Genomic DNA, 12196 nt, shown 5'->3' with positions numbered 1-12196 from the left:
GGGAGAAGTGTGGGCACCGCCGTCCCAGAGGCACGTGGAAGCCGTGGGCGGGCAGCCCTCCCTGGGGCCAAGGCGGCCGGACTGGTCCCGGGACCGAGTCCCAGGCTCCTCGCGGGGGCGGGAGGGACAGAGCCGGGGGCGCGGCAGAGGGTGGGGGGCGGAGGCCGTGCGTCAGGACGCTGCTGGGGAGAGCGCCGTGGGGAGCCCGCGGAGCCCCCGGGACGTGCGGCCACGGAGGCCGGCAAGTCGGGACGCTCCCGCGTCCTGTGTCCTCGCGGGGACGAGGCGGGAGGGGCCCCCGAGCCTCGGCCGCCCACCCCTCGCCACAGCGCCCCCACCTGGGGCCCGGGCTGAGGACACACGCTGCTGCGGCCCTTGACCTTGACCGGTGGGCCACACACGTCCAGGCACACACCCACCCGCGCACTGCCAGCGTGCACACGGGAGCACACGCACTCACACACCGCCACGCGCATAGCACTGGCCTCAGGTCTGGGAGATGAATTCACTGGGAAAATGGGGCACCCGAGAGCAAAGCCACGCGGGACGGCCGGCAGAGAAGGCCGTGTTCCCCGTGGCCCGTGGACTGAAAACCGCGGCGTCCCCCAGGAGGGAGGGGCGGGACTGGCGGCGAGGGGCACAGGGAGAAGCCGATTGGGAACGCGGCACAGAAAACGTGTCCGGAGAGCCGGCTGGTGCACCTCGGTGGACTGAGCACGGGCCTGTGAACCCGAGGGTGGCCGGTTCCGTTCCCAGGCAGGGCACACGCCCGGGTTGTGGGCCAGGCCCCCAGTAGGGGCGAGTGAGAGGCAACCACACATGGATGTTTCTCTCCCCGTCTTTCTCTTTCTCCTCTCCATAAAATAAAGTCTTTTTAAAAAACGCACCAGGACGAATGGATCCACGGGGTGGGCTGGGCAACCCCAGACGCCGCTGGAAGCTCAGGGGGCAGGGCAGGGCTGGCCCCCGGCCGAGGGTGAAGTGGGGGCCGCACCTGCGGGCTCCCCCCCGGGGCAGGGCTGCGGGCGGACGCGGTGGGAGTGTTGAAAGAAGTGAGTTTTCAGGGTCTGAGGACTGGAACTAAGTTTATGACCTCAGACCGGAAGGCCCAGCGCGTCAAACGGGGTTGGTGCTTTACCTGGAGATTCGTCCCCACGAGGCGTGAGGAAGGGGAAGGGGCCGTTCTTGGGCCCCCGGGGGAGGAGAGCCGCTGGGGGGCGGACCTGGGGGGGCAGAGACCTCCGTGTGGGGAAGGAAAAGTCCCCAGGCGTCACACCCCCGAACCCCAGCAGGGACACACGGGCATCAGACGGCCCCCTGCGGGACCGAGGGGTGACCACAGAAAGGACCGGGTCAGGGGCCAGACCCACGCTCGGGAGTGACCCCCGGTGTGGGCGGCTGTCGGCTGCCGCACAACCGAGGCCTCCCTGGACAGTCCCGCCTGCGGCAACCGAACGTTCCAGAGGGTCCCCCCGGGGCCGCGCAGGCGGGCAGGACTCCCCAGCAGCAGGGGCTGCTTCTGTGAGGGGTGGGGGGTGGGGCCGTCTTCACACCCAGGAGGGGGTCTCCGCCACCACGTCGGACAGGTCACACGACACGCTTCCTGCTCCGGCCGGGCGGAGAGGCCGACCCACAGCCCGGAGAAGCCCGGGGCGGAGCGGGGGCTCCTGGTTTTCAGGCATTTTCCCGGGGGGCGGGGCCGTGTTTTCGACAAATGCTGGGACTGCTGCAGGCTCGAATCAGAACTGTCGATGCCCCGCCCTCACCTGTGCCAGACACTGAACTTAATCCCCGAAACCTGGGGAACCCGGAGATCCGGGAGCACTGTGAACATTCCAGAAGGAAGTGGCGGGGGGGGGCGGGTATTGGCAAGCCGGGCACGGGCCGGGGGCTCTCACACGGGGTCCATTAGGCGGCGGCTACAGCAAGCACAAGGACGTCGCCCCTCGTCAGAACCCAGGGCGTTGCTTCGAAAGCCGTGGCTGAAAACGAGAAGTGTGGCTGTGCACGGCGGCGGGGACCCCCCCGACCCCCTCGGTCAAGGGGGCAGCCGGAGGCCTGGGACCGGGACCCCCGGGGAGCTCCTGCGCTCCCTCAAGGACCCCCCGGGGAGATGAGGGGAGAACCGTTCCAGCCCGCACCGCCGGCACCGGCCTCGGGGCAGCGGGCGAGGAAGACTCCGGGCCCGTGGCCGCGTGACCCGCACAGGTGTGCGTGCACCTGGAGCGCTCTGAGCCCCCAGGGCTCGCCAGGAGACGGCCGGCGCCTTCGAGGGGAGAACCGTTCCCTGATTTGCTGAGAGAAGTCGGCCCACCGTGGGGGGGCTGGGCCAGGGCGCCCCGGGGCCGCGGCCCGGCCCTCCCCGCCTGGCCCTGGGCGGCCGAGGACGGGAAACACGGGCCTGGGGTGTGGATGAGTGAGAGGTGGGGGGGCGCCCTGCATGGGCCGTCCGCCTGCCCCCCCCCGCCCCGGGGGGCCGAGGTGGAGTCTCCCCGGGTAACGCCCAGAAATGAGGGCGCAGGGGCCCTGCCTGGGGGCAGCGTCCGGGTCCTCGGAGTGGATGACGTCAGTGACCCTCGCTCACCTGCAGGCTGCGGACCTGGGTTCTGTGGCCCGGGAGTTTACACCCAAGGGCCCCCCGCGCCCCCTCCCCCACCCCGGAGGTGCGCAGCGCCTGGGCCGCCTGCAGTGGTGGGAACAGGGTGCTCACGCCGTCCGTCGTCCCCGTGGACTCCTCTCCTGGCCTGTCCTCCCCGTGTCCTCCCCGTCCCTGCAGCTGGTGCGCGGCCTCCCTCCTGGCCCAGAGAAGCACGTCTGTGGCCGGGCCCAGTGCCAGACCGCTGCTGGCAGATGCCGGCGCATCTGGCGGCCGCATCCACTTACGTAAGGAGGATTGAGGGCCTCCCACCTGAGAGCTGCATCCCTGCTCGCCCCCCACGGGGCCGCCGTCCCCGCCGCTCGGCCCCGCTTATCCGGCCGGGGCGGAAGGCCGCAGCCTCCCGGGGTGAGGCCCCGAGGCCCCCAGGGGGCAGAGCAGAGCGGGCAGACCGGGTCCCACGTGGCCTGGGGCCAGGGAGGGGAGGACGCCCGGGACTTAGACCCGGGGGCCTCTGCCTCCCCCTCCCGGGCAGGAGGACCCCTGGGCCCGAGTCAGGGCCCTCGAGTCACGGCGCGCAGGCGAGGGGTGTAGCCCTGTCTCCTGCACGGGCCGGGCACCCTCCGGAGACCCGCCAGCCCGACCCCCCGCAGTCGCAGGGTCCCTGGGTGCTTGGTGAGCTCAGCTCCGAACTCCGCCGATTAGTCCCTGGATTCGCCCAAGGGCCTCGGGACCCAGGCAGGGCACGTGGCCAGGCACCTGCCCGCAGCTGCCCTGATGCGTGGGGTCTGCAGAGGGGGCCCTGGCCGTGCACGGCAGAAACAGGTCCCTCCCTCTTCCCCCGCCTCTTCCCTCCACCCAGTGTCACCCCCGGGGGGGGGGTGTGACATGCTGTCCTTGAGGACCCCAAAGAATCAGGAAGGGGGGCAGCCTGCGCCCACCCCCACGCCGCCCCTAGGCAATGTGTTCCAGGGTGACAGGGCACACTGTTGGTGCCACCAGCGCTCAGCCTCTGTGGGGGGGACGACACTAGGCCCCAGGACCATCCCAGCTGTCAGGGTCCCCCACCACCCCTGGGCCGACGGCCCCTGCACCGTGGGGTGACTGTGGTCCTTTGGCTGAGCTGGCCCCAGTGGGTGGGTCTAAGAGAAGGAGGCCTGTGGGGGGTCCCCGCCACCCCCTCAGAGGCCCCACCCCCAGCACCCCACGTGAGGTTCCCAGTCAGCCCTGGGGGGCTGTCCTGAGGGTCCCCCACCCTCACCACGGCTGCCGACTCGTCAGGGAAGTCCCTGCTCACGGGTGGGCCTCGGGGGGCCCTGGTGGGGGCTGTGCACAGAGGGGGAGCCCACAGGAAGGTGTTGGGGCAGGGAGTCTGGATGGGGACCTGGAGCTGGACCTCCTGTGGGCCCCTCACACACTCCTGGGGCCCACGGGGACCTTGCCCAAGACCCCCCAGGACCCCTGAAAGGCAAAGAACCCCTAGACCCCCCGAGCCCACGGGTCCCTCCCCCACGGGGCACCGGTCACCCACCTCCTCCAAGAGGGACCAGGTCTGACGGCCCCAATCCCCAAGGCCCTGGAGCACGAAACCTGGGTTTCCGCTAGTCGGCCCGCCCCGGCGCACGAGAGCCCGGCCCAGTGCGTGGGGCGCAGACAGCAGGCCTGCGGGCCGGGGGCGGGGCCCCACGGGTGGGGTCCCACTGGAAGGGGGCGCTTGGGGCTGGGAGGGCCACAGGCGTGGCGCCAGGGCCCCGGGACCGCGGGGACCTTCGCAGAGAGAGACAGGGCGGACGCACGTGCAGGAGCCCGACGTGGCTGAGCTCTGGGTAAACTTTAATACGACGACCTCCCGGGTCCCCGCTGCCGGAGCACACGGCGTCCCCGGGGGGGCGGGGCAGCAGACAGAAGACGGGGGGGGACCTGGCCGACGGTGAGACCCCGCCCCGCACAGAGCCCCTCGGGAGGCGGGCGCAAGCCCTGGGGGGTGGGGGTGGGGGGCCCCTAGATCATGCCGGCCAGCCAGGGCGGCAGGAAGAGCCCCGCGGTGCCCAGCAGGCAGACGAGCACGAACACCCAGAGGAAGATGCGGTCGATGACCATGGCCACGTACTTCCAGTCCTCCTTCACCTGCAACACAGGCCCCCGTCACCGCCGCCGCCCCCGTGGCCCGGTGCCCCCACCCCCCAGGCCCGCAGCCCAGCGCCTGCGCTGGGGTGGCACGCAGGGCGGGGCGCAGGGGCGCCACCCTCCCGCTGACGGTGGTCGGGGGGCAGTGCCCTCGAAGGGGCGACCCCACAGCCACCGTGGGAGACGGGGGTTCAGCGCTGTACCCCCACCTTCGCCTGAGCCCCGGGGGCTTTGGGACGCGCACCAGGACCCGGCCAGTGTCCAGGCCGCTTCGCGGTGGCATTTGCTCCCGGCTTGCTAAACCAGGGGTCACCATGAGCACCATCGAGTGCCCCCGTTTTCCAGAGGGAGCAAGTGAGCCCGGACAGGGGCCACCCTCACCGCCCGGCCAGGCAGGACAAGGGCCGGGAGCTCCCTGGGCAACGGGCTTGACCACTAACGTGGGCCCCCAGGGGCCCCAGGGGGGACGGTGTCCGAGAGCGGTGTCCGAGAGGGGCAGCCGAGGCCCAGTGGCCCTCCCCACCCGGGTGCTCGGGGGGCCAGCTGCCTGGGTGTCCCAAGGCCCCTCAGGGGTCAGCGGGGTCTCCCAGCCCTGTGCTGGAGCCCCTTGAGGGTGCGGGGCCCACGAGAGAGGCGGGCGCAGCCCCGGGTGAAGTGGGTGGGGAGGAGGCAGTCCCCTCATGGGAGCGAGTGCCAGGGAAAGCGGGGTCTCCGCCGCTATTTTCCGCTTGGCTGTTTTCAGTGGCCGGGCGTCCTGCGGGCTTCAAACGGAGCCCGGGCGGCCGCGCAGTCACAGGGAGCCCGGGGGCAGGCAGGGCACTTAAAAATAAAACGTCCGCCCGCACCCCGCTGGGGCCGGAGGCCCGGCTGTTCCCTCTGCCTCTCATCCCCCGCCCCGCCCCCACCGAGGGCACGTCCCCCTCCCCAGTCCTGAGGATGAAACGCCAGCGCGGACAAAGCCACCGGTCGCCTGGGCCCTTTGTGAAGTCAGCTGGTTCCCCGGAGCGGGCGACGCTCGAGGACCAGAACCAGGCCGAGCGCGCCACCGAGGAGGGGCGGGCCTGCGGCCGGAGCTGACCAGGCACAGCCGGGGCTGGGGGCCCTGCCCTGCCGCCCACGGGCTGTCTCCAGGCCCGAGGGGGTGTCCCCCAGCCTGGGCCCAGTTCCTGCCTTTTCCCCCCGGCCACTCCCTCCTTCAGAGCGTCCTACGTGGGCCTGGGCACCTCGGGGGCAGCCGGGGTGGACACTCACCGAGAAGTCTGTGTCTTCCGCCTTCAGGTGGTCCGCGATGTAGTGGACGCCCTCCACGGCCCGCGTCAGGGCGGGCGACAGGGCCGGGGGCCGGGGCGGAGCCTTGGAGCTGCGGGCTTTGAACGCAGCCTTTGGGGACCCCGCAGGCGGCTCCTTGCACCGGCAGGTGCAGGAAGAGGCCTGGGCCGGGGGCGGGAGCCCAGCCCCGGGAGGGTTCAGGGAGCTGGGAGACCCGGCCGGGGGGCCGTCCGCCTGGGCCGCGGCCTGGCCCTGGGGAACGCAGTACTGGACGCTCCGAGACCGGCACCGGACGCCGCCCTCCGCGGCTCGGCTGGGGCTGGACATGTGCTGGACGCTCAGGGACCGGGCTGTGGCCGGCCCCAGGGCCTGAGGGCTGGTGGGCGGGCGGCAGGGCCCAGGGGAGGAGCAGGGGCTGGCTTTCCCGGCCTCTGCCGGCGGCGGAGCAGGCACCTGGCCGGAGGGCGAGGCGCAGGCGGGCTCGGGCTTGCCCGGCTCGTCCAGGGGGCCGCGGGAGGACGAGGTGGGCGAGGGGCCCCGGCTGGGGACTCGGCCGACAAAGCCGGGTGCCCCCCCGGGCTCGGGCCAGGAGCGGGGAGCGCCGGCCGCCTTGTGCATGGACTCGATGAGCCGCCGGCAGCTGTCCTTGACCACGGCCGGCCGCCGCATGAGCAGCAGCCGCGGCACGGCGTCCAGGAAGACGCGGCGCACCCAGGCGGGCATGGTGTGGGTGCGCGGGGAGCGGTGGTGCACGTTGAGCACGAAGACGGTGATGACGATGGACAGGGTGACGAAGATCATGGTGAAGAGCAGGTACTCGCCGATGAGCGGCACGACCAGCGAGGTGGAGGGGATGATCTCGGTGATGAGCAGCAGGAAGACCGTGAGCGAGAGCAGCACGGAGATGCACAGCGTGACCTTCTCGCCGCAGCCGGAGGGCAGGTAGAAGACCAGCACGGTCAGGCAGGAGATGAGCAGGCAGGGCAGGATCAGGTTCACCGTGTAGAAGAGCGGCAGGCGCCGGATGACGAAGGCGTAGGTGATGTCGGGGTACACCTCGGCACAGCACTCGTACTTGCGTGTGTTGTAGGTGCCCGCGGCGTCCACGATGACCCACTCGCCGCTCTCCCAGAAGTCCCGCTGGTCCACGTGGCTGTGCAGGCTCACCAGGTCGATCTTGGCCTTGTCGTAGGTCCAGGAGCCGAACTTCATGGTGCAGTTCTGCTGGTCGAAGGGGAAGAAGGTCACGTCGATGCTGCAGGAGCTCTTGTAGATGGCCGGCGGCGTCCACCGCACCCGCCCGTCGTGGAACAGGTGCGCCTTGGTCAGGTGCGTGATGGCGAAGTCCCCGTCCGCACTGGCGGGAAGAGAGGGGTGAGCCCCGAGGAGAGGGAGCCCCCCCGGGGCGCCCGCCACGCGCACGCCCCCGTCCTGCCGCCGCCGCTGCCGGGAGCGCGGGGCCCCCAGTCCCGGCCCCAGGCAGGTGCAGCCTGCTCTCAGCCTCGGTTTCCCCACACGGCAGCCCTCCCACGAGCCCCTGGGGCAGCCCTGAGACTTCGGTCTCAGCACCACAGGGGACGTGTCCAGCCCTGGCAGGGTCCCCAGAAGGGCCGAGGGGCGGCCCTACGCTCTGCAGGGGGGACCAGCCGCCCGGCAGGGCAGCCGGAAGGAGCAAGGCTGTGGCCCCCGCGGGAAGGCCTGGGCCCCCGCCCGGAGCTGGCTCCTCCGTGCCAGGCAGACAAAGCCCCTGGGCCCACGTCCTGCCCCCAGCAGGCCCGGGGTGGAGCTGTCCAGCCCTGAGCCCCTTCTGCGTGGGGCTGCGGCTGTGGGGCAGGGAGGGCGGAGCAGAGAAGTCCCTCTGGCTCGTCCAAGTTCCTGCTCCGGGCCCTGAGAGGCCCCACGAGGGGTCACGGGACACCCTCTGCCCCGAAGGGACGACGTGGAAAAGCCTCAAGCAGGCGGCACGCCCCCATGTGCATGCCCTGCAAACCGGGGCGCCCCAAAGCCGGCGGAAAAGCTGGGCCCCGCCCCCTGCCCTTCCCCTCACCCAGCGGTGCGGGCCGGCCACTCGGCCACGGTCACGTGCACACCCCCGGCCAGCAGCAACCACGGCCCCCGGAAATGGGCCTCCCTCGTGGCTGAAGCCACCACCAGCCACCAGCTCAGCTCCTGGCCCCCCACCCTCACCCCCGGGGCCTGTCCAGACAGAGCCTCGGCGTCAACCACAGCCACAGAGAAGGGCTGGCGTCCACCCCGCTACCTCCCAGGGGTCCTGGCAGGGAGGAGATGGTGGAGGATTGGGGGGCGCCCCCACTTTCCAGGGCTGCAGGCTGCACAGGTCCCAGACCTCGAGGAGGTGCGGTCACCCCAGGGAATTTCTCCGGGGACCCTGAGGCTCCCCGGGTCCCAGAGCTGACACTGCTGTGTGTTGTCAGGACCCAAGGTCCTGAGAGCTGAGCGTGGGCCTCGCGGAGCTGAGCGTGGACCCCAGGGAGGCGGGGCGGCTGGAGACTCTGGGTCTGGGGGGCGTGGCTTGCAGACAGCAGGCCCGCCCCGCCCCGCCCCCAGCTCTCCAGCCGCCCTCGCTTAATGCCCCCCGCAAGCCTCTCCCAGCTCCCTCCCGAGCGGCGGCTTCCCCGCGGCCGTGACTGGGGTCGGCTGAGCTGGAAGAGGAGCCGGGTCATTCCTACTCCAATAGCAGCGTTTTGTGGGTCAGGCCCAGCGCCGGGGGCCCTGGCAGGGGCTGTGTGTGGCGGGCGGGCGGCCGGCTGGGAGGCAGGTCCGGCGTGCACGTGGCGGGGCGCAGGGAGCTGAGGGCTGGTCCCCGCGAGCCCCGCGGCCCAGCCTGAGACGGGGGTCACGGGCGGGGATTCAGCGACGGCTCAGCAGGGACACGGGCACCTGGGAGGGTGTCAGGCTGCCCTGGGCTCAGGGAATAGCCCCCCACACACACCTCGAGGTCCCAGGGGGGCCCAGAGCCCAGATGGAAGTGTGGCTGGGGGAGGGGGGTGAGAGCTGGAACGTGACAGGCCGCCCAGGGCTTCCGCGGGTGGCGGGGGACAGACGCTGGAAGTGACCCCAGGCTGAAGGGGAGCAGCTCTGGGGGAGGGGCTCCAGCCCCCTTTCCTGCCCGGGGGGAAAGAGGCCAAGGACAGAGGCCAAGCCAGGTGGTGGCCACCCGACGTCCCTGGGGCGGGGCTGGCGGCCACGGAGCCCCTCAGCCACCTCGCTGGCTGAGGGGGGGGCGGGGCAGGCCGCCCTTGCTCACCCCTCCCCGGGCAGAGCTGGCCCGCTGGAACTCTGCTGTACTGCGCAGGCCCTGCCCCGCCGCCGCGCCCCGCCCCCGGATAAGCCCCGCCCCCGCCGGCCAAAGCCCCGCCCCCAAGCCCTGCAGGCTCACTTGTTGTAGAGGACGATGTCCGGCCGCCAGATGAGCTCCGAGGGGATGCGGATGGAGGTCACGTTCTCGTAGTCGCTGGGATCCCAGCGCAGCTTGTAGTCGGTCCACTCCTGGGCGGGGCGGGCGCAGAGAGCCGCGGCTGAGAGGCCGGGGGCGGGGTGGGGGGCGGGCGCGGGGCGGGGGCGGGGCCCTCCACTCACCTGCTTCACCCACACGTTGGTCGTCATCATCTGGTTCTTCTCATCCTAGGACCCAGACAAGTAAAGCAGTGGTGGCCGCCCCCCCCCGACTCGGCCCACTTCCCTCGGCCCTGCGTGTCCTTACCCACAAGGACAGGCCCGGGCTGCGATGGGGGGAATGAGCACCTCGTTTCCGGAGGTAACCAAGCCCAGGGCGGGACCCAAGAGCTGTGGGGACAAGGCCGCCCTGAACCTTCCCGGAATGAGGATGAGGACAAGGCCTGGGGCCAGCTGCAGAGGCGGCTGGGCCCTGCCCTCCCCCGGCGGTGGTGTGAGGGAACGGGGCGCCCAGGGCTCCCGGCGGAGGCAGGGACGACGGGCAGCCTCTCTGCACGCGGGCCCCAGGCGAGCAGGCCCCTGCCCCCTCCCGCTGCCACCAAATCCACCTGGGGTGCACGGGCCCCACTTGCTACGCAGGCTCTGGACAGGGTGGGGCCTCGTGTCCCCAAAGGCGCAGGCCTGGGCGCTCCCCCAGGGGACCAGCCCCTCGCAGCCAGTTTGGGGCGAAGAGACCACGTCCCCGACTCTCCGGCGGTGCGCTTGGTCCTGTGGCCCCTCCTCTGGACCCCACGACGGAGGAGCCGGGTCCCGTGGGGCAGGGGTGGGGGGATGGCAGTCCTGGCCCCCCCGGCGGCCTCCCGAGCCCGGGGCCATGGGCAGGACCCTGTGACGGGCTGGGCCCCCGGGTCCCCGCGCCGGCCCCGGCACCTACCACGTCGATGAGCTGCGCGATGGACAGGCCAAAGTGGACGAGCACCACGTCCGAGGTGTTGGCCACGGGCCGAGACCACTTGTTGTAGCCGGAGAAGAGCTTTTTCAGCAGCCGCTCCTCCGCGTGGACCCGGGTCTCCACGTGGCCGCTCGCTGGGGGAGGGCGAGTGGGCGGGCGGCTTGGCCACAGGGTTCAGGACTCCCTGGGTTGCCCCCCGTCCCCCGGCCCCACGCCAGGCCCTGCTCAGCCACCCTGCTTCCCTCCCTCCCCTGGCCTCGGGGCCTTTGCCCACACCGCCCAGTCCCCGCTTTGGGTCCCACCCCGGCGTGACCGCCGTGTCCTCAGGGGAGCCCTCCCAGGCCCCCCCCCCCACACAGGCCCTCTCCCCAGAAGGGGACAGCTCCCACAAGCGCTGATCCGGAAGAGTCCCCCACAAAGGCTGTGCCTCCAGCCACCAGCACAGTCCTGAGAACAAGGTGGGGGTGCCTGCTGCAGGATGGGGTGGGAGGCAAGCCCCGGCAGGAGACAAAAGGGGCAGGAGGGCCCAGCTTTCAGCGGCGGCCGCACCCCGAGTCTGGCCCGGACGCCTGAGGGGCATTTCGAACACTGAGCCGGCGCCCCAGCTCCTGGGTGGACTGGGGGCTGCCCTCCGGGAAGGCTGGGGGGAGCCCCCCCCCGGGGAGGGCCTGCGAGGGGCCCCTCTCACCGGGTCCAGCCCCACGGCCAGTGTGCGGGCCCCACACCTGCATCACGAGGAGTTGGGGGGAGAGGGAGGGGCAGGGGAGACCCCCCTTGTGCAGGCACCCCTGGGGTGGGCCCTGCACCCAGGCCCTGCATGCCCAGCCCACAGCCCAGCCCCTGTCCCCGGGGCCCTTTGACCAGGAAGGCGCACAGTCCGGGGCTCTGTCCCCCTCCCACGGCCCCAGAAGAGCCGGGGGGGGGGGCTGCCCGGGGGCAGGGAGCTGGAGGGGCAGGGACTCCCCACCCCTGTGGGCTGGGGCGCCGGAAGGGGCGATGCCCAGAGGTCTGCAGGCGGGAGGCAGGGGCTGCCTGCAGAGGGACGCTCCGCGGATCCCCGAAAACCAGGGGCCGGCGCGGGGGCGGGGTCTGCGGGCGGATTTGGCCGGAGCCGGACCGGGCTGACTGGGACGGCGCTTGTCCCCACCCCAGGTGGGGCTTCTGGGCCCCGCTGCCGAAAGAGCAGCCCCCCGCACAACGCCACGCGAACCCCTCTCCCCGCCTTCCGGCGGATTAACTCCGTCCTTGCCCCGCTCGGCCGGAGGCCGAAGGACAGTCCTTGCGTCTGGGGGTGGGGAGCCCCCGCGGCTGCCCCGATGCGCGCACCCGCGGCGGGGACTGCAGCCAGGAGCCTCCCTTCCTCGGGCTCCGGCGGTCCTGGGCCGCCCTGAAAGGGGCGAAAGGGGGCCCGTGCAGCTCCCCGAAACTTACCGGGCAGGAAGCCGCCCCCCAGAAGCAGCAGCAGTGGCAGCAGCGGCGGCGGAGACCCCGGCCCCCCCAGCTCCATGGCGCACCGAGCGGGCTCTAGACGCCGGCGGGTCCTGGCTCCGCCGCGCCCCCGCCCCGCGGCCCGCGTGCGCCCAACTTCATGCCCCCAGTGTCGCGCCGGCCGCTCCGTCCTCCGGCCCTGGCTCGGCTGCTCCTCCCGCGCGGCCGGGAGCGGGGCTGTGGGCTCCGCGCGCGGCCCCGCCCGGACCTGCCCGCCTCCAGGCGGAGGGGAGGAGGGCGAGAGGGAGGGACCCGGAGGGAGGGGAGGGCGGGAGGGGCGGAGGCTGCGCCCGGCCCGCGGGGGTAAAGTTTCCCGTGTCCTCCCGGGACTGGGGGCGTGTCGGAGC

The 12196-nt window shown here is 72.4% G+C and overlaps 1 protein-coding gene across 1 annotated transcript; it reads right to left on the bottom strand.

The window, feature by feature from the left end:
- Positions 1-4583: 4583 nt before the first annotated feature.
- On the bottom strand, positions 4584-11868 carry CHRNA4 (cholinergic receptor nicotinic alpha 4 subunit). Its single transcript, XM_045833108.1, has 6 exons — positions 11793-11868; positions 10344-10495; positions 9593-9637; positions 9393-9502; positions 5975-7349; positions 4584-4723 (listed from the first exon to the last, which is right to left on the bottom strand). Exons 1-6 carry the CDS (start codon positions 11866-11868, stop codon positions 4598-4600), a joined length of 1884 nt encoding a protein of 627 aa, XP_045689064.1. The 3' UTR covers positions 4584-4597.
- Positions 11869-12196: the final 328 nt, after the last annotated feature.

The sequence above is a fragment of the Phyllostomus hastatus genome, unplaced genomic scaffold (genome assembly GCF_019186645.2).
Source record: "Phyllostomus hastatus isolate PE091 unplaced genomic scaffold, TTU_PhHast_1.1 phas_contig_17, whole genome shotgun sequence".
In the NCBI taxonomy this organism is placed as follows: domain Eukaryota; kingdom Metazoa; phylum Chordata; class Mammalia; order Chiroptera; family Phyllostomidae; genus Phyllostomus; species Phyllostomus hastatus.
This window is presented reverse-complemented; position numbering and strand designations above follow the sequence as displayed.

Coding starts and splice junctions, on each gene's coding strand:
- CHRNA4 (XM_045833108.1), bottom strand. CDS start 11,868: ATGGAGCTGGGGGGGCCGGGGTCTCCGCCGCCGCTGCTGCCACTGCTG. Junction 10,496..11,792: donor GGGGGGCGGCTTCCTGCCCG/GTAAGTTTCGGG, acceptor GCCCTCCCCCAG/CGAGCGGCCACGTGGAGACC. Junction 4,724..5,974: donor CGGAAGACACAGACTTCTCG/GTGAGTGTCCAC, acceptor CCTGTGTTGCAG/GTGAAGGAGGACTGGAAGTA.